The 21,694-nt window shown below is 40.1% G+C and overlaps 1 protein-coding gene across 1 annotated transcript in view; it reads left to right on the forward strand.

Annotated features, from left to right (window-relative positions):
* Positions 1-21,694, forward strand: part of LOC135228106 (leucine-rich repeat-containing protein 37A3-like) — a 56,615-nt gene that overhangs the window by 21,867 nt on the left and 13,054 nt on the right. Inside the window, exons 4-6 of the mRNA XM_064271456.1 lie at positions 7,556-7,627; positions 8,207-8,281; positions 10,611-10,729. Coding sequence (XP_064127526.1) covers positions 7,556-7,627; positions 8,207-8,281; positions 10,611-10,729 — 266 coding nt within the window. The remainder of the gene's footprint in view (positions 1-7,555; positions 7,628-8,206; positions 8,282-10,610; positions 10,730-21,694) is intronic.

Below are 21,694 nucleotides of genomic sequence, written 5' to 3' on the forward strand. Positions count from 1 at the left end.
AAGCAACAGCAGCAGCAGCAGGTCTCCTAAGCGAAGCCTCTATGTCGTTACAAACCCCAGCTGAACACGTTAGAAGTGTAAAGAGTCAGTCTTCTCTGAGTCTGAAATCCACCTCGAAGACGTGCCAAGACCTCATTAGTTAAACAGCGCTCTTTGAATAGTAGCAGTAATCATATCTCTTTCAGATGAAATCAGGGATGAAATACATTGTGGAAAACAAGCAGGGGTGGATAATCCCAAATGTTAAGTCTACCTTTTATTTCTGAGTTTAAAGTGTTTCTCCTTTATTCACCCACACAGGTCCAGACTGGTGGCTAATTAAAAAAAAAAAAAAAATTCTTTTAGTCAAGTTTATTGGTTCTAACCATACAAGCTCCATGATTTTAAACACGGATGGATTCTACAACATAGAGGCTATACCTTATTCAGATAGAGCACGTTCACATGCTGACTTGTCTGTGGCACATCAAGGTTGTGCCAAGAACTTAAGCACCAAGATCAAATAAGATGAAAAAAAAAAAATCCAAGCCTAATTCCTATTGAATTATTTGCCCCACTACTGACTATCAATGAGGTAGGTGAGGCCATGCTTTGAAGGCCAGTTAAGCTTCATCAAAGAGATGCCCTACCGCTCCCCCAGTCAACTAGCATCGGTTCCCTTTAGATAGAGGTAGACACACAAAAGATAACACACTTCGGGATGTTGTCATCACTTTTTGGTGTGCACTGGAAACCCGGCAGCTTCTTCTTAGAAAGGCATGAACATTAAAGATGAAAAGAAACCACTTGGGTCTGTTCTTTGGAGTAATTTAGGGTAGCTGTTTAATTTGTAAAGGTTCAAAAGTGTTTAGACTGTCACACCCAGCAAGTATTACACTTGTCTTTTTCCATCTTCATCTTCTTCTTCCCACCCAAGCTATCTTCTTTTCTCTCTGAAGCTTAGTAATTCTTCCTCTGCCCCATGACATTTCTTTAAAATCTGTATTTGTTAGGTATTTCTTATTATGCTCCACACACTACACTAAGTAATTTTACTTATTATACCAAGTAAGATGGCATGCATAATGCTCTTACCATCATGCCTGGCACATAGGAAATGCTCAATGCATGTTAGCTCATGATGTATCTCATTTTCGTTTTCTCAGTAAGTCTTGTGATATAGATATTATTATCCCCATTTTACAGATGAGGAAATTGAAACTCAGAGATGTTGGGTAGCTTGCCTGGGTACACACTGTTAATAAGTGGGCTGAGCCACTGAGGAGATTCACAGCAATTCTCTATGCAGCTCTCCACTCCTTGTAATGTGAGTGTATGAGGGCAGTTTGACTTTTTGTGCATTGTGTCTTGAAGTTGCTTTCTTACTTGGATAGGACCGTTAGAGCAGAGAGATTCATTTTCCTATGAAACCCCCATGGAACCCCTCTCCATGCCATCCCGGGGTAGTCCTAGGATTTCTGCTCACTGGCCAGTGCAGATATGACATTGTTACCTCTGAGCACCTACTCTGTGCCCAGCCCATGCTTGGTGCTTTACACATGTGCTTTCATTTAATCTTCAAACTACCTTGTGTGAGAAATGGTGCTACATAAGGCTCAGAGAAGTGAATTACTCAAGTCACTTCACCAGAAGGTGGCAGAGTCAGAATTCAAACCCAGCTCTGCCTGATTCCAGGGCCCTTGCTTCTTCCACTATTCCTCTGCTTCTTTGTACACCCAGTTGGAGAATCTTCTTCCAGGCTATTCTCCAAACTTCGATTCAAGGATAGGTTACCCATTTCAGGTTCTTTAGGCTTTGCCCCTGAGAAAGTCTCTGTGTTGTCATCAGAGGTCTTGTATTGAGGAGCTTCACGTGGGCAGTCATGTTCTCACGGCTCATGGATCTATGTAGATGAGTAAAGGAAAGGGGTCACTCCATCCCCAAGTACTTTCAGACATATCAGAACAGGGTCTACGTCACTCTGCTTATTTTTTTGATTACCTTCCTCCAAGGAACCAATTTTCTCCTGCCTGCCTTGAAATTCTAGAATAATTTGGGAGTTTGTCCTATTTTAAATTTATTTTCACTGCCTGCTTTGGGCATTTTTTCAGCTAAAGCTGGTAGGATTTCAGGACACTCAGGACAGTGATGACAGGCTTCAGTCCTCAATTCTTCTCTGTGTCTTCAGTTAATAGAAAGGACACATAGCCCATCTGTCTGGATCTGTGTAGAATTGGGAGAAAAAAACATAAGAGGTAGGAGATGTTCCCTTATGTTGTGAGCCCCCTTTCATCTGTCCCGTTGTTCTATAGCAAAACGCTTATGCAAACTATGTGTTTTCTACCAAAGACATAAGGGAATGATTAGTCCAAATGACTAATGGACCATGAGTACTACAGCCTTCCCCAGAGTCCAGCACCTCTACATGGTGCCTGGGTACCACCACCAACTGCTCTGACAGGGTTCACGATAAAGGGTTCCAGACAGGGCTGGGGAAAAATGTGGAACAAAATTCTAACTCACACACACACACACAAACAGACTTACTGGTCTGATAGAGACTGAAGAAATCCCAAGAGTATGGCTCCTGGATACCCTTTTAGCTCAGTAACGAAGTCAGTCCTGAGGTTCACCCTTCAGCCAAAGATTAGACAAGCCCATAAAGCAAAATGAGACTAAATGGGCACACCAGTGCAGGGGCAAGGACAAGAAGGCAGGAGGGGACAGGAAAGCTGGTAATAGGGAACCCAGGGTCAAGAATGGGAAAGTGTTTATCTGTCATGGGGTTGGCAACCAGTGTTCACAAAACAATATGTGTATTAATTGTTTAATGAGAAGCTAGTTTGTTCCGTAACCCTTCATCTAAAGTACAATAAAAATAAATTAAATTAAAAAAAAGAAAAAAATCCATATACATATACCTGTATGTATGTATGTATACACACCAAAATCTTTGATAAATAATTATTAAATATTAAAAGTAAATTTTATTGGAAATGTATCGCCTAAAAAATATATTTGTGTTTTCTTCTTCTAATAAGATACACTTTAAAAACTAATTTAGAACAATATTTCTTAAACTTTGACTTTGGGATAGACTCTGAGCTAAAAGTATTGCCGCATTTTTCTCCCACAAAGATAAGCCCATGAATGTCAATTACGCAATAGGCTAGGAGTCAGGAGTTCTCGTCTCTGAACTCTAACTAACTAGCTGTGGGACCCTAAATAACCTATTCTGCAACCCCACTGCACCTTAGTTCATCTATGAAATGAAGGGATTGAACCAGAAATGGAAATGATCTCTAGTGCATCGTCCACTGTAATTCTGTAAAACCGTTAGCATCATTTAGTTTGTCCAAAAGACTTACAGAGTCCCCCAAACTTCAGCTGGTAAGTCATTTCTCTCAACCAACCACAAGCTTGGTGAAGGAAAGTGTGCTCTAAAGACAGGAGCAGGAAATAGGATAATACTGTCCCCATATTTTGATTTCATTGGGGACAAATTTGAGAATTCTAATGTCAGTTAGAGAACGGCTGTTTAGTTAAGAGGAAATACTAAGCTGATGGCTGTGAGGTCATGGATGATCTATTAGGAAAGATCAGAGGCTGAGCGGGACCACAGTAGTAGGTTATGGACAGAGTGGGAGGGAAACATAGAACAAAATTCAAACTCATAAATAAGACCAGATTTACTGGCCTGATAGAGACCGGTGGATCCCCTGAGAGTTTGGCCCTTAGACACCCTTCAAACTTGGAACTGAAATCGCTCCCGGAGATCACATTACAGCCATACGGTAGAAAGGCCTGTAAAATAAACAATAACACCAGTGAGGAATGTACACCTCAGAACAATCAGCTACATGAGACCTAAAGGGCAGCATTTGCCCAAAAGCAAAGTTCAGAAGGATGGTAGGGGCAGGAAAGCTGGGCGAATGGACATGGGGAACCCAGGAAGAAGGGAGAGAGTGCTGACACATTCAGGGGTTTGCAACCAATGTCATGAAACAAGCTGTGTAGAAACTGTTGAATGAGAAACTAATTCGCTCTGTAAACTCTCACCTAAACGAAAACAATGTGTTCACAAAAAAAGGAAGGAAAGAGCAGAGGTTTGGAGAACTGAGGTAATCTGGGAGGAAGAATACAAAACTTTGCTACATTGTGTTGGCTGTATATTGCTTTTAGGTGCCCTGGGGATGCAATGTTTAAGAACTCGGCTGCTAAACAAAAGGTCAGTGGTTCAAACCCTCCATCTGCTCCCTGGGAGAATGTTGTGGCAATCTGTTTCCGTAAAGAAGCAGAGGATCAAATACTTTGGACACCATATTGGACATTTCTACTCTGTCCTATAGGATTGCTATGAGTTAGAATCTACTCCACAACAATCGGAGAAACCCAGTGCTGTCGAGTCGATTCCGACTCATAGCGACCCCATAGGATAGAGTAGAACTGCCCCATAGAGTTTCCAAGGAGCGCCTGGCAGATTCGAGCTGCCGACCATTTACATATTGCCTAATTGGCATTCTTAATGGCTGGGGGAAAAGTAGGCAGGGAGAGATGGCAGAGGTGGCTGGGCTCACTTGCATAGAGCCCATCAGTGAACTTAAAGGTTTTAAAAAAAAAAAAGAAAAGGAGCCCTTGTTGAGAAACCATGCTCAACCAGACATGTGACACTCACATTCTTTCCCTTCATAACGTCTTACTGAGTATTAGCTACTGTTTTAAATCAAACTCATTAATAGTACTAAAATAAATCTGGAAGAATGCACTAGACTAGAAAGACTAGGGAAGATAACAAGGCAAGAACAAGCTACGTGGCTCCCAGACACACCACTTACTAACTCTGACTTTAAGTAAGGAAGAGTCTTCATTCCCCTTTTCTCCATCTACCAACACATCTGATCTCTGAAAACTGGCACTCTGTGTAGTACAAGATGGCTCTTTTTTTCAAGGAGATATAATTTGCCTACCATAAAATTCAGCATTTTAAAGTGTACAATTCAGGGGTATATTCACAAAATTGTATAACCATCAATACTGTCTAATTCTGGAATACTTCATCACCCCAAAAAGAAATTCCATACCCTCCCTCCAACCTCTGGCAACCACTGTTCTACTTTCTGTCTCTATAGATTTGTCTATTGTGGACATTTTGTATAAACGGAATCATAAAATATACGGCATTTTATGTCCAGCTTCTCTCACTTCGTATAATGGGACAAAGTAGAACCGCCCTATAGGGCTTCCCAAGAGTGGCTGGTGGATTCAAACTGCCAACCTGTTGCTGAGCAGCTGAGCTCTTAACCACCGTGCCACCAGGGCTCCATGTATCAGTACTTCTTTCCTTTTGATGGCCAAATGACGTTCTACTGTATGGATATGCCACCTTTCGTTATTCCATTCATTAGTTACTAGTCATTTGGATTGTTTCCACGTTTTGGCTATTATGAACAATGCTGCTGTGAACATTTGTGTATAAGCTTCTGTGTGAACTACAGCTTTTAATTCCCTGGGGCACATACCAAGGCGTGGAATTGCTGAGTCATACTGTAACTCTGTGTTTACATTTTGAGGACCTGCCAACTTTTCCACTGTGATTGCCCTTTTTTACATTTTTACTACCAACATATGAAGATTCCATTTTCTCGGCATCTTTGCCAACCGTTGTTATCTTCTTTTTTTTAAATAGCTTAATTTTTTTGTTGTTGTTGATATTATCTGTCCTTAAAGCCATCCTAGGAAATGCAAAGTGGTACCTCATTGTGGTTTTGATTGGCATTTCCTTGATGGGTAAATGATATTGAGCATCTTTTCATCTGCTTATTGGCCATTTATAGATCTCTTTGGAGAAATGTCTATTCAAATCCTTTTCCCATATTTCAATTGTGTTATTTATCTTTTTATTGTTGAGTTGTAAGAGTTCTTTATATATTGTGGCTATAAAAACAAATAAATCAAACCAGTTGCCTTCAAGTCAATTCCAACTCATAGCGACCCTATAGGACAGAGGAGAACCACCCCATAGGGTTTCCAAGGAGCAGCTGGTGGATTCAAACAGCTGACCTTTTGGTTAGCAGCTGAGCTCCTAACCATTGTGGCACCAGGGCTCCGTACTGTGGATACTAGACCCTTATTCCCTGGATGGTGCAAATGGTTAATGTGCTTGGCTACAAACTAAAAGGTTGGAGGTTCAAGTCCACCCAGAGGCACATGGGAAGAAAGGCCTGACGATCTATGCCTGAAAAAACAGCTATGGAAGACCCTTTGGAGCCCAGTTCTACCCTGACACATATGAACATAGACTAATTAAATATTTAGTCATGAGAGACAATTAGTGAAGAGAAACAGAAAGTGTAGTTCTCGCGAGGCTGTCCCCAATGAGTAGACGAAATTTGAAAAGGTATATATCTATATTTAATGCTCTCAAAATTAAAGTTAAAAGTAACCACTGTTTTCAACCCATTTTCTTCATACAGGTTACACACAGGTTTTGGAGTCAGACGGGACTGAGTTCAAATCCTAGAACTGCATCTTACTAGCTTGGTGACCTAGGACTAGTTACATAATCTCTCTGTGCCTCAGTTTCCTCATCTGTAAAATGGGGTAATGATAATGTCTACCATATAAGAAGGTTATAGTGAGGATCGAATGTGAAACGCTGATCATTGTACCTGGAAGTTCTGTTGGTAATACACGTAATAATTATTATTTTATAATGTTCTGCAAAAGTACCCTAATGATTCTTGAATAGAGGTAACCTAAAGGCAGTTTCTTTTCTTTTTTTTTTTAAGAATTGAGAAAAAAATCTATTCTAGCATTTTGGACTAAAATTTTTTTTTTTAATGAATCCATTCATTGATATGTAAGCAAAATGTTATTTATTTATTCAACATATTTACTAACCACCTGGTAAACATCAGGCACTATGCCAGGTACAGGGATGACACCAGTGGCAGGTTGTGGTCCCTGCCCTCAAGAAGCTGGCAGTCCAGGAGACTGACAAGTAAAGGTGATGACATCAGTGTAACAAGGGCTGTGATACAAGAATGTACCTGGAGTGTGTGACAGAACTATGGCTTCCCCAAGTTCCTCTTCTTAGATTTACCCTCTTCCCCTTTGGTACCAAGGCCAAAGTATTAGTCCTATTTTTTTTTTTTTTTCAATTGGGTGAATTAAACCATGGAATTTTTTGAAGTTCTAAACACTGAAATGAAAGCACCTTGAATTATGGAGGACACTGGAAATAGTATTTCCTATGGAGCAAAGGCTTCCTCCCAGCATGGTCACTTCCAGGGTTTTCTGGCCGAATGAGGTTACAGGTTTCTTCCTAAGGTTCTTTGGTGTATTTTTTCTTTTTATCCACCTTTCTTTTCTCACTCTCTTTCTTTCCTTTCTCCACTTATCTCCTAATTCCCAAAGGAAGAGTGCTTTATGGATTCTAAGGGTGATTTATAGGTTAAGGCAGAAAATGATTTTTATTTTTTCACCTACAAGTTCCATACCAAAAAAAAAATGAGTATAAACGTTCATGGAAGTTATTGAAAATGCAGATAACTTTAATTCCATTGCATTTTTCCAGAGTTCTCAATCGTAATCCTCTGGTAACCGTCGAAGATTCATATCTTTTTAAATTGCCAGCATTAAAGTATTTGTAAGTATTGCAACTATCTTGTGGGTTATTAGATGATTTTGATTCTTCATTTTTACTTTCATCAAAGATTAAGTATTTTGCATTTAGGCTAAAAAGTCATCATTTTAATTTGGTTATTGAAAAAAGTTATGGCGAAGAAAAGGATTAAGAAAGGATGTAAACTGGGCAAGGCAGTAACAGTGGAAGAGAGCAGTGTTGAAGAACACATAAGGATATGGTATATGCAGATAAATGTAGAACTATCACTTATTCAAAAAAGCAAAGAGATTAAGGTGTACATTATAAAAAGAACAAGGAATCAGGAGAGGTTAATACAATCGGGGAATGAGAAGTGGGATAACGGTAAACGACTACAAGTCCTACTGTTCTGTGCTGACATCATCCATTTGATGATGCAAATAAAATTGAATTTCTTCCAGAAGAACTTTCTGGAGCTATCTTCTATGGCAAATAAACTAGAGCTAGCTTGTTTTACAGAGAAGCCAAAATTGAAGTAATTACCTGTCCTTCAGTATCTTTTGCAGTATAGAATTTTTGTCTTTGGGTTCATATCATGAACGTTTGGTCTTTCTCCTTCAGAGACATGGGAACAACACAAGTGTCACTTACAACAGTTGAGAACATCCTCATAATGACACTCAAGTTGGAAAAACTGTAAGTCGTTTTTTTTCTTAGATTTATTTTCACTTAAGATTTTTTTTTTTAGCTTCATTTTATTATTTTAAAGTCAGTTTATTGAGGCAAACTACGTGTAACCCAATTCACGCTTTTTAAGTGTACACTTCAAGGAGTTTTCACAAATATGTAGTTACATAACCACTACCACAATCAAGATTAGAATATTTCTGTCACCCCAAAAGCCCCTTTGTGCCCCTTTGCCATCAATCCCTTCTTGCCACCACCAGCCCCTGGCAACCACCTATATCTCGTTCCTATCACTGTTGTTTTGCCTTTTGGAAAACGTCGTATAAATGTATTCATATAGTATGGAACCTTTAATGTTTGGCTTCTTTCACTTAGTGTAATCCTTCTGAGATTTGTCTGTGTTGTTGCATCTATAAGTAGTTCACTCCTTTGTTTTGCTGAGTAGTATTCCAGTTGTATGGATGTACCACAGTTTGTTTATCCATTCATCAGTTGATGCACAGCTGGATTGTTTCCATCTTTGGCTATTGTGAACAAAGCTGCTGAAAACACTCGCAGGTCTTTGCGCAAACACAGGATTTCATTTCTTCGAGGTAAATACCTAGGAGAGGGATAGCTATATCACATGCTAAGGGCATATTTAGCTGTATAGGAAACTGCTAAACTGTTTTCCAAAGTGGCTGACCATTTTGCTTTCCCACCAGCAGTGGATGAGAGTTGCTATTGCTCCGTATTTTACCTAATGTTTATATTTCAGAAACCCTGGTTGGCGTAGTGGTTAAGTGCCACAGCTGCTAGCCAAAGGGTCGATAGTTCAAATCCACCAGGCGCTCCTTGGAAACTCTATGGGGCAGTTCTACTCTGTCCTATAGGGTCGCTATGAGTCGGAATCCACTCAATGGCACTGGGTTTGGTTTTCGGTGTTTATGTATATTTCGGTCTTTGAAAAAGTTTTCACCTTTTCTGTACATTTGCAAATAAAAAGTTTTTTACAAATAAGATCAAAAAAAAGTAAAGGCAGCTCAGTACAAATGTACCAACACTGTCTATTAATACTTGCACACTAGTAGTTGTGTAAAGTATCTCAGTGTGGTTTGAATTTGTATTTCTCTAATAGTTGATGATGTTAAGTGTCTATGTTCCTATTTGCCGTTTGTATCTTCTTTAATGAAGTGCTCACATCTGTTGGAATTTTGTACTGGATATTTTTCTTATAGTATTGGGTTGTAAAAGTGCTTTATATTTTCTGGATGATATATCCCCTCTCTCGAATGTGTGTTTTGTCAATATTTTCTCCCAGCCTGTGGCTGCTTTTCATTCTCTTGAAAGTGTCTTTTGAAGAGCAGAAGTTTTTAATTTTGATGAAGTCTAATTTAGCAATTTTTTTTCTTTGTTATATGGCTTGTGCTTCTTTTCTGTCTTATCTGAGAAATGTTTGTATAACCCAAAGTCACAAAGATTTTCTCCTGTGCTTTTTTTTCCAGAAGTTGTATAGTTGTGTAGCTCTTCCAATTAAGTCTATGATCCATTTTGAGTTAATACCATACCCACTGCCATCCTTACCCTCCTGTTGGACACCTCTATCCTCCCTCCTGTTTATTTACCATATTCAAGAGCAGCCATTGACCACCTGGTCCCCATCCAAGTGCCCAAGCCATATGCCCCAAGAACTCCTTCATGGAACTGGACAGCAGGTCTAACTGCTTCCATGTACTACTGCTCTCCCTGCCACAGGGCCAGAAGAACTGGGCTGTAACTGGCTACCATTATGGAACATTTTGATCAAGGAATCTGTAGGTGAATCATGGTGAAAAGGGGAAAAATTTGGAACAGAATTTTAAATTCTTACAGAATGCAAACCTGACCTTTTGAGCCTGGAAGAACCCCAGAATCTATCACTCTCAGAAAATCTTCAAACCATGACCCCAAATTATTCCCTGAAGTTATCTTTAAACTAAACAACGGTTTAACTACATCAGTAAAGAATGTTCACCATGAGTATAGCACTCTTTTAAAGAATTACCTGTATGTGATCAAGTTGACAACAGTAACTATAAAGCATAGATAAGAAGTATAAAAAAAAAAAGTATAGGGGTGGTCAATCTAAGTCCGTGGTGGTGAAACAATACGGGTAAAAAGGTGACACACTTGAAGAATGTAACCAGCGTTATTGAATTGTACATGTACAAATTGTTGAATGGGTGTCTGCTCTGCTATACAGATTTTCAAAAAAAAAAAAAAGAACTCCTTCATACACAGCCCTGTGGCCTTGGCCTGCTTCTACCTACTTAAGTAACCCCATTCACATTAGTTTAATTCTCCTTATTTCCGTTTACAGGATCTTACCTAGTCATATGGCATGCTGCCTGTGCCAGTTTAAAAGTACCATTGAAGTTGTCTGCAAGACAGTCAAGCTGCATTGTGACAGTGAATGTCTGATAAACAGCACACGTTGCAGTGAGTCTGAAATGCTTCATGATAAATTTTAGACTAGCAATGTAAATGTTTTATTTTTATTCCTTCATTCAGAGTCCCAGTGTAACTAGCTGGAAGAACTACTCCGTTGCTGAAAGTCAGATTCTCAGTTTGGTCAGTCAGTTAATAATGCTACTGATTCACATGCGTAAAGGAACAAGAGAAAGGAAAGCAAAGGGGACAGGAAAGACCTTAGTGGGCCACATGCTCTGTACCCTGCTCTGTGCTTGGGTGTTACCCCAAAATGGTAACTTATTCAGATAGCATATTGTGGCTTGTAAACTGATTTCATATGGATTATGTCTCAAGTACGCCCTGCCTTAGGACACGTATAGATCCATTTTTGTTTGTTTTCTTTCTGCATTTGCAATTTCATAAAAGAGTACAAGCAATAATGCTTTATAAAGGTTGTATTTGAGGTCTCAGACTTTCTGGTCCTATAACCAGAAGCTGCTACCCAGATCTCCTAATGGATGAGAGGGCACTTCCATTCTTAGACTGTCCAACTCTAAACTTGCTCTGAATCTCAAGGTTTTCTATTCCCAAAACAAAAAAGCAGGTGCTTTGAAGTGTTTTTTTTTTTTTTCTGTGTATTAGTTTATTGGCACTGACTTCATGAGTTCCACAATGTGATCATCTTCACACCCAGAGAGCCTGAATATGGGCCTCTAACCGTGATCTGGAACAAATAATAAACAATACCACTTTGCTGTTATTGTTAGGCGCTGTTGAGTCGGTTCTGACTCATATCAACTCTACGTACGACAGAACAAAACACTGCCCAGTCCTACACCATCCCCATAATCATTGCAATGTTTGAGCCGGTTGTTGCATTCATTACATCAATCCATCTCATTGAAGGTCTTCCTTTTTTTCCCTGACCCTCTACTTTACAACGTATGATGTCCTTCTTTAAGGACTGGTCCCTGCTGGTAACATATGCAGAGTATATGGGACGAAGTCTCACAATCCTCCCTTCTAGTGATCATTCTGACTATACTTCTTCCAAGACAGTTTTGTTCATTCTTCTGGCAGTCCGTGGTACGTTCAATATTCTTCAGTGACACCATAATTCAAAGGTGTTGGTTCTTCTTCAGTCTTCCTCATTCATTGTCCACCCTTTGCATGCATACTTTAGGCGATTGAAAATACTGTGGCTTGGGTCAGGTGTACCTTAGACCTCAAGGTGACATTTTGCTTTTGAACACTTTAAAGATGTCTTTTGCAGTAGATTCTCCCAATGAAATGCATCATTTGCTTTCTTGACTGCTCCTTCCATGGCTGTTTATTGTGGATCCAAGTAAAATGAAGTCCTTGACAATGTCTATCTTTTCCTATTTATCATGATGTTGCTTATTGGTCGAGTTGTGAGGATTTTTGTTTTCTTATGTTGAGGTGCAATCCATACTGGAGGCTGTGGTCTTTAATCTTCATCAGTAAGTGCTTCAAATCCTCTTCACTTTAGCAAGCAAAATTGTATCATCTCCATATTGCAGGTTGTTAATAAGTCTTCCACTGATCCTGATGCTGCGTTCTTCTTCATATAGTTCAGCTTATCTGATTATTTGCTCAGCATGCCGATTGAATAAGTATGGTGAAAGGATACAACCCTGACCCACACCTTAACAGATTTTAAACCATGCAGTATCCCTTTGTTCTGTTCAAACAACTGCCTCTTGGTTTATGTACAGGTACTGCATGAGCACAATTAAGTGCTGTCAGTTGGTCATACTGTGGTGGCTTGTGTTGCTCTGATGCTGGAAGCCATGTCACCAGTCTTTCAAATACCAACAGGGTCACCTATTGTGGACAGATTTCAGTAGACCTTCCAGACTAAGACAAACTGGGAAGAAGGACCTGGCAATCTACTTCTGGAAAAATTGGCCAGTGAAAAACCTTATGAAGAGCAGCAAAGCACTGTCTGATGTAGTGCTGAAAGATGAGCTGCTCAGGTTGGCAGGCATTCAAAATATGACCAGGGAAGAGCTGCCTACTTAAAGTAGAGTCAACCTTAATGATATGGATGGAGTAAAGCTTTTGGGACCTTCATCTGCTGATGTGCCTTTACTCAAAATGAGAAGAAACAGCTGCAAACACCCATTAATAATCAGAAATGTGGAATGTATGAAGTACAAATCAAAATTGAGAGTTGTCAAAAAATGAAATGGAACACTTAAAGATCAATATCGTAGGCATTGGTAACCTGAAGTGGACTGGTATTGGTCATTTTGAATTGGACAATCATATGGTCTACTATGCCAGGAATGACAAATTGAAGAGGAACAGTGTCACATTCATCATTAAAAAGAACATTGCAAGATCTATCCTGAAATAGAACCCTGTCAGTAATAGGATAATATCCTTATGCCTACAAGGAAGACCAGTTAATAAGACTATTACTCAATTTACACACCAACCACTAATGCCAAAGATAAAGATTTTTACTAACTTCTGCATTCTGAAATTGATCAAACATGCAATCAAGTTACATTGATAATTACTGGTGATTGGAATGCGAAAGTTGGAAACAAAGAAGAAGGATCAGTAATTGGAAAATATGGCCTTCTATGATAGAAATGACACCGGACATCACGTGGTAGAATTTCTCAAGACCAACAACTTATCCATTGGAAATACCTTTTTCAACAATGTAAATAGTGACTATACATGAGGACCTTGCCAGATGGAATATACAGGAACCAAATCAACTACACTTGTGGAGAGAGACCATGGAGAAGCTCAATATCAGCAGACAGAACAAGGCCAGAGGCCAACTGTGGAACAGACCATTAATTGCTCCTATGCAAGTCCAAGTTGAAGCTGAACAAAATTAATAGAAGCCCATGATAGCCAAAGTACAACCTTGAGTATATCCCACCTGAATTTAGAGACCATCTCAAGAATAGATTTGATGCAATGAATGCTAATAACCGAAGACCAGACAAGTTGTGGGATGACTTCAAGGACATCATACATGAAGAAAGCTAAAGGGTCATTAAGAAAAACAGAAGAGAAAAAAGACACTTTGCTACTTATATAAAAACAGCACTGCTTGCTTTTCAAAACATTTCTGTTATTCCTTTCCTCCCCAGAGGTGGGCAGAAGAGGCACTGTTAATCTTTTACAGATGAGGAAAAACAAGCTTAGAGGTGTTAGTATGATAGCCTGGTGCCCAGGTGTCCTGTCCCCAGTTCTGAGCTCTCCACAAGCCCATAATCCCCCTTTCCCATGATCTTCTAGTCCTCCTTTGACTCTCGCTAGCACCAAAAATACTTTTAATTCTTGTGGAAAAGAAACACAATTGCACAATGGTACATTTGACCTTCATGCAGTCAGAAGCTTTGGGTGGTTCCTCAAGTAAAGTATTAGACATGAAATACAATGAAAGGAAAGTAGTCATCTGACAAAAGTTGCTTTTTCTCTTTTAGCATGTAGGACGTTTATCCAGAAATTGCTGTGATCCCATACATTTATTATACTTTACAGCTAGGCATGCAGCACACCATGGTGCCCGGCTACCATTACTGAACATTTTGATCAAAGATTCAATAGAACAATCCTGATGAAAAGGGGAAAAATGCAGAACAGAATTTCAAATTCTAATGGATACCAGCCTTTCTGGAGCCATTGAGGCTGGCTGAACCCCTGGAACTATTGCCCCCAGATTATCTTTAAACCTTAAACCAAAAAAATACCCTGAAGTCTTCTTGAAACCGAACAATGGTTTAGCCTAACTGGTAAAGAATATCTGCCTTGAGCATGTGCTCTTTTAAGAACTATCTATACGGGATCAAATTGACAACAGCAACTTGCAAGATTAGATAGGAAATTTAGGAGGCAGTGCGTTTATGTTAGTGGGAGAGAAACAATTCAGGAAAGGATGCGAATGGTTGCACAACTTGAAGAATGTAATCAGTGCCACTGAATTGTTCATGTAGAAATTGTTGAATTGGTGTTTGTTCTGCTGTGTATACTATCAACAACAACAAAATAAAATAAAATTTTTAAATGTCTTAGCAGACTCGAGGGGAGAAAAATTTCTTAACCTATTATACCCCAGATCTCTGTCCAATTTCAAAAACGAACCAGGTGGACATAGTGGACACAGTCTGTACAGAGCCTTCTGTTAGGGGGACTAGGATATATGGCAGGAGGGACCCAGGGAAGCAGTTGGGCAGGTGGGTAGAGAAGGGCGTGTCCAGATGAGGAGCTATGAGCAGTGGGATTTGGAGGCTCAACTTTAACACCTGTGCCCCTGCTCCCCTCAGAGGTCTGTCTTTCAAGGTAGTCACCTGTGATGCCAACAAGAATGTGAACACACGGAAAAGGTGGAGAGAGGAAGCTTTGCCCTCTCTCTCTGCATCTGAGGCAGGACAGTATATGGCATATGAATGTGAGGAGAAATTACAGATGGATCTACCTGAGTGGGGGAATCTTTGTCTTCCAGCCTTGGGTTTATTAAGTCTGGACAGTTGACCTTTGGGGACCAAAAGAATATTCCTAAATATAACTGTTACAGGGAAAGGCTTCCCGGCTCAGGACTAAGACCTGCCTAGGTTCTTACTTTCTTCTGACCAAGAACAACAAGGAGAGGCTCAGAGGTTCCACAAAAACAAAAGCTCATCAGTGACAGAGAGAAAGTAAAAGGCTCGGGAGGGAGAGAGGGAGAGGGGTTTCCACCTACGCTAGCCTCCAGTCTCTCACTGAACAAAAGATTTTTTAGTGTTTTTTAAGTTTTTAGGTGGGAAAAAGGCATTGTCTTTATTCATTAGGTTTCTAGGAGAAGGGGAGGGATTGTGGAAATTACATGCGTGCGCAATTAGAATTCAAGATGGACTTCCTTGCAGAGGTTGCTGGAACCAAGATGGAGTCTGTCACAAGGCTGCCGGGATGTCAAACAGAACTTATTCTGGAATGTTGTGCATGCATGATGCCTCTGTATCTTGGTTTCAGCCCTGGCAAGGGGTCCCCGTTCATGTCTGTCTCATGTGAAAGGTCATTCATAGGCCACGTTGATTTTTACTGCACCTGGTGAGGCCTTGAAAAACAACTCAGAAGGATTATTGGTAATTTACAGCTGGCCAAGCACACAGGGCCTTGAAATGTAGCCCCTTATCTTGTCTAAGCACCTAGTTTGTTAATCACATGTAGTTTTCGGGTGCCAGCAACAAAAGTTATATGGTGGCCTGCACTTAGGTTTAGATTCAGAGACTATTTAATTATAGCTGGTTAAGCACACAGGGCCTTGAAATGTAGCCCTTATTTAATTCAGCCACCCAATCTCTTTCCTGTCTCACTTCCCCCCTGGGAGACCTTAAAGCCATAAATCTTTATGGGAATATGGATGGAGGTCTCTGGTTCTGTAACTTCCTCATGCTGAACCGGGGCTTTGTTCCTGCCTAGCCGAGTAAAAGTCTCTCGCTACCTGTTCTAATGATATATATATATATATAAGGGCTGGAATGCTCTTATCTGGGTATAGGTTGAAATCTCTGCATTATCATTAGCTTGAGCTGAAATTGTTGAAGTCGTGAGGAGATAAACTTTACAAGGAGACTAAAAAGTCATGGTCTAAAAATTAATAATAAAAGTATAGCTACTGTAGGTCCCAGTAAAGGTAAAAACCTAAGTGAGCGAGGGCAGGTATCCCTTGATCTGGGCCCAGGTGTCCCCTGCCAAAGTCTTCAGAACATCGCGAAGCCATGCTGCATGTTCTAACAACCTTTTTGCCCTCAATTTCACTTCCCCAGAAGAACAGATGTACATGCAGTAAGGGGTATTAGCGAAAGCACAAACTCTACCCTCTTCTGCTAATAAGTACTTCGGGGCTACTCTGTGATCCATCACCATGTTGGCCAAAGAGTCTAATGAGGTAGCAAGGCCTTTGAGTCCCTGCCCGGCATCTTCAGCTATCCCCTCCACTATAGAGGCTACATTCTGGATTGTGTAGGCATTACAAATAACACTCACTGTTATTCTTCCCAAGGCCGTTATCGGGCCGTCACTCCGAGAGTAATGAGGGTGAGGGGCTCTGGTTTCCCTCTGGAGACTTCACTCTTTTTCCTCGCCTATGTAGATACTTATCTATTGCTGGGAGGTGTCTTTTTTCATTTAAACAGGAACTTCAGGTCTTCTATAGTTTGGGAGCTCTTCAGGGAAATCTCCGTCTTCTTCAGTAGCCTTCTCAGTCCTAACAGGGAAAGCTTTTATCTGTCCTATAAAACGGTCTTCATAAACTAGCAGAAACTTATAGTCTTGGCATGGAGGCATGACAGTGAAATCTACTTGCCAGTCTTCTCCTGAGTAGGTTCCTCTGTGCTGGACTTTCTTTGCAAGCGGAGGGGGTATTAGGTACAACTGAGGATTTTTTCTTTTCTTTTTTTGGCAGGTTTTAGAATTGAGCACCACTTGTTTAACCACTTTATATGTTTTTTTCACAAAGGCGTTTACTCAGCAAGTTCACTAATGTGTCCCTTCCATACTGGATGGCAGAGTGAAAGCACTTAACAATGTTCTATAGTCCAGACTCGGGAGCACAGAGAATTTTTTTATCATTGACTAGCTACCTACCTGGGCCTTCTTGGGTATACCTCCTTTTGGCCCCTTTTTCCTTTTCATTTTCAGCCAATATTGTCTGTACTTGATGAGGAGCTGATAGCTCAGTGGATTGTCCCAAGGACACTTGGATGCTTCTTTTCCTAGGAGGCCCCTAGCTTGAACCGGTTGAAGGCACCCTTGCCAGCCTTGAGCCACAGGGCCAAGCTGTTTTGAAAAGTAAGCTACTGGCCTGGTTATAGAACCAATTTCCTGAGTGAGCACCCCTTGTTTCTCATATACAAACAGTTTAAAGGGCTTTCTTAAATCTTGGAGCCCTAAGGTTAGTTTTTTTTTTTTTTTTTTTAATTCTATCTTTAGTTTATTAGAAGCCTTCTGATGTTCCGGGGTCTAATCTAAGGGAGCTCTTTTTCCCATTTTAAGGTCCTTATACAGAGGTCTTGCTATAAGGCCACAGTTAGGCATCTAGATTCGGCAAAACCTAGTCATCCCCAAGAAGCCCCTAAAGTGCTTCCTGGTGGTAGGTGTCAGTAAAAACCAAAACCAAAACCAAACCCAGTGCCGTCGAGTTGATTCCGACTCATAGCGACCCTATAGGACGGGGTAGAACTGCCCCATAGAGTTTCCAAGGAGCGCCTGGCGGATTTGAACTGCTGACCCTTTGGTTAGCAGCTATAGCACTTAACCACTACACTACCAGGGTTTCCAGGTGCCAGCAGGGCAGCGTAATCTTCTTTTGAGCCAGCATCTGTTTCTCCAGGGTCAGTATAAAACTTAGGTGGTGTACCTGCTGTTCAGAGATTTGGGGCCTTTTCAGGGACACACGGTATCCCCATTCTCCCAAGAAGTGTAACACTAATATAGTAATTTTTTCTGAACTTTCTTTAGTTGAACTGGCTATTAATATATCATCTATATATTATAATATACTACCTGGCAACTGTAATGCTCTCAATTCTCTAGCCAGGGCATTTCTAAATAAGTGAGGATATTATCTAAAACCTTGAGGTAAGCAAGTCTAGGTATATTGGGTGGTCTCTTGAGTAAGTAATGTTTTAACACTGGTCTTATTCCTTCTTGGGCTTTTGATTTTAGAGGGTGTTGTCTCTTCCAGGGATAGGGTGTGTTGGGTCTCAGCTTGATTAACACAGGAGGTATATTTTTAGTCAGACCCGGAGTTGGGATATCCCATACATCTGGATTTACCTATTTTAAAATTTTTTTGGAAGATGGGTTCTCAAGCTCAGGAGTCTTCTCTTTAGTTAACATGAGCAGCAGCCCTAAGCTCTAACTATTACCTGTAGCTATACTGAGTTCCCCCTTTTCTAAATATACTGTTTTACCCAGCTTAGTTAATAAATCCCTCCCTAGCAAGGGAACTGGGCAGTCAGGGACATGCAAGGAAGAGTGGGATAGAGTTCTCCGGCCTACTTCACAGGAAAGGGGGAAAGTGAAATTCCTTACCTTAGGCTTTCCATCCACCCCAATGACAGTGCAGTCACGACCAGAGAGTGGGCCTGGATTTTGGGTGAGAACAGAGAAGGCAACTCCCATGTCTAGTACAAATGTAATTTCCTTACCTCCCACGTCGAGAGTAACCCAAGGCTTTGCATCGGAAATAGTAATGGCCTTCTGGCCGGGAGCTGAGCAGACTTCTGGGCCTTGTCAATAGGGCCCCTCTTCCTCTTCCTCTGAGAGGGACATCAAGTGCTGTGGGCCTCCCTGAACTGGCTTCCAGGGGAAGTCAACTGGTCACCCTCTTTTAGGACACTCAGGACCCTCCGCCTTTCAGTGGCCTCTCTTTTTGTAATACTTAACATTGGTCTGGCTTGATGCTCACTGGCCGATGAAGAAATTCTCGTGGGGATTTTGGTCTTCAGGATTTTGCAGGGTTGCTTCGAGGTGGGCTCTGAAGCACTACTGCCAAAAATTGGGCCTTTTTCTTTTACTTTATCCTCTGTTGCCGGATCTCTGTTATTAAATACCTTAAAGCCTTCCTCAACCAGTTTTGAGGGTGGAGTCTGGGGCTCTGTCTCTATCTTTTGCAGTGTCCTTCTGATATCTGCTGGAGACTGGGTAATAAAATGCAGTTAGCAAAGTATTTTTTTCCACGCTCTCAGGGTCAGTGTTAGTATATTTCTTAAAAGCCCCAGTGAACCTGGTGAGAAAGACTGCTGGGTTCTCCTCTGCTATCTGAGTAATTTTTTTCACCCTATCATAATTAACAGGCTTGGCTATACACTATTTAATCCCGCTTTTTTTCTTTTTTTTTTATACCACATGTAACTAAATGGCCCTTTTTTTTTTTTTTTTTACCATCTCCATTGTAATCTCAGTTCGGCTCTGTGTCAGGCACTGTTTCTCCCCTTAATCTGAAAACAACGGGTGCTGGTTGTGGGCAGTTAACATCGTCCGCCTGTTCTCTAGCCTTAGTCAGGATCCTGGTCGTTTCAGGGCTTCAGCAGCACCTATATTCTCTAAGGTCTCGGATTGTGTATTTATATAAATAAAATAACGTTTATTTCCTAAGGCACAAACTCTTCTTTGAGAGAATAGGAAATCTAATGTTATTTCAATTTGTAAAATCATAGCTCAAATTTCAGACACTTTTCTGGTTATGATATTTATAACTTTAAGTTTGTCAATAGGAACTTTCAATTCAAGAGTTACAGTATCTAAATTCACGAGTTAGTTAATTTAGGAGAAAAGAGGAATGTGGTTTCTTATCTCCAAAAAGTAGGACCTTAAAGCATTTCTTATTTCTAGAAAGAAAGACCTTAAACCACCAGCAGTATTCTCACATAAACCTGCAGTATCATTCTGTCTGCTCCGCCTTTCGTAGTTAACTTCTGTTCCATGTGCTACGGGGTCAACCGCAGTCTGTGAACCCACCAGCATCCGCGTAAGAGTTCTGGCAATTTTGATTGAGTCTAGTCACTGTCCCTTTTATAAGTCCAGTATAATCCACCTTTTTGTTGACATATTCCGGTCAAATGTGTTCAGGAAATCAGCAAAGTAAAAACTTACCTGCTGATGACAGAATTTAATATGGTCATGCATGATTAATTTATAAACATAATTCTTAATGGTGAGAGACCTGATAGAAATCAATTACAAGCACAGCGCAAAGGCCAAATAAAATCAGTTGAAAAAAACTATAGATAAAATTATTTTCAATAATAACCATTAAGCATATTTTTAAAGAACTTCAAATGTAACACATAATAACCTTGAGACATAATGTCATGTAGTCAGGATATACCAGAACATTCCAAAATTATCAAGTCTCTGAATACCTGAACAGTAATTCTTCAATTAATCCATTGGCTTTGACATTGCTAGATTCAAAAAACAAAGTTTCAACCAAGTTGGCAATCATTTGCTGCCTAATGTTAGGCAAAAACACAAGAGGAAATACTAACACATAAATTTTAACCCATAGAGAATCAGACACTTCTCTTGATTTTAACATGTTCTGTGTAATTTATATCATGTTAAATAAACATTTATAGCACTTTTTCTTTATAAAAAAATTTTTGTGGCTTTCAGACTTGCCAGAAGTTTATCATAAGTTACCAAGAAACAATACTTTAGTTATTTAACCAGCGATCTTAAAATAAATAACCGTAGTGTGTGGTTTTGTTTTTTTTTGTTGTTTTTTGCTTTTTCCCTAAAGCCATGTGCCTTGGTTTCTGACTCAGGAATCTTTTTCTAGTGACAGACTGAACCTTTGTCTTTGAATCAAATTATACAAAGAAGAGATTAACTCCTTAATTCAGGAATCAAAGAAAATTTTGTTATTTCACAGCGAGAAACCTAATTCTTTGTTTTATATGTTAGCTAACATTAAAGCTCTTAAAAATCTCATAAATTAAAGTTTAGTCAGACCGATAAAAGTTTTGAAAGGCAAATGATAACTAATTTCTTTCCCTCTTACAGTCCTGGAACTGTTACCTTTAATTTAAGGCAAAGTTATTTGGGAAACCATGATGGCATAGTGGTTAAGTGTTACAGCTGTTAGCCAAGAGGTCGGCAGTTCGAATCTACCAAATGCTCCTTGGAAACTCTATGGTGTAGTTCTACTCTGTCCTATAGGGCCACTATGCATCAGAATCGACTCGACAGCAGTGGGTTTTGTTTGTTTGTTTGTTTGTTGGTATTATTATTATTTTCTCTACACCAGCTGCACTGGTCTCTTTCTAAAGGGGTGCAGGGCTTTCTCCGCTCCTATGGCCTTGGTCTCCCTATTTTTCTTTGTTTCTTTGGGGGGTGGTCTTTAGCCTGCAAAGCAGCAGTTAAGAAGGCTGCCTGGCAATTTGGTCCGTAAATCTTTTCCTTATCTCAGTTAGAGTATACTTGGCAGGCCAGTATCATTAGCTGAGAGATTTTTAA

The sequence above is a fragment of the Loxodonta africana genome, chromosome 18 (genome assembly GCF_030014295.1).
Source record: "Loxodonta africana isolate mLoxAfr1 chromosome 18, mLoxAfr1.hap2, whole genome shotgun sequence".
Lineage (NCBI taxonomy): Eukaryota > Metazoa > Chordata > Mammalia > Proboscidea > Elephantidae > Loxodonta > Loxodonta africana.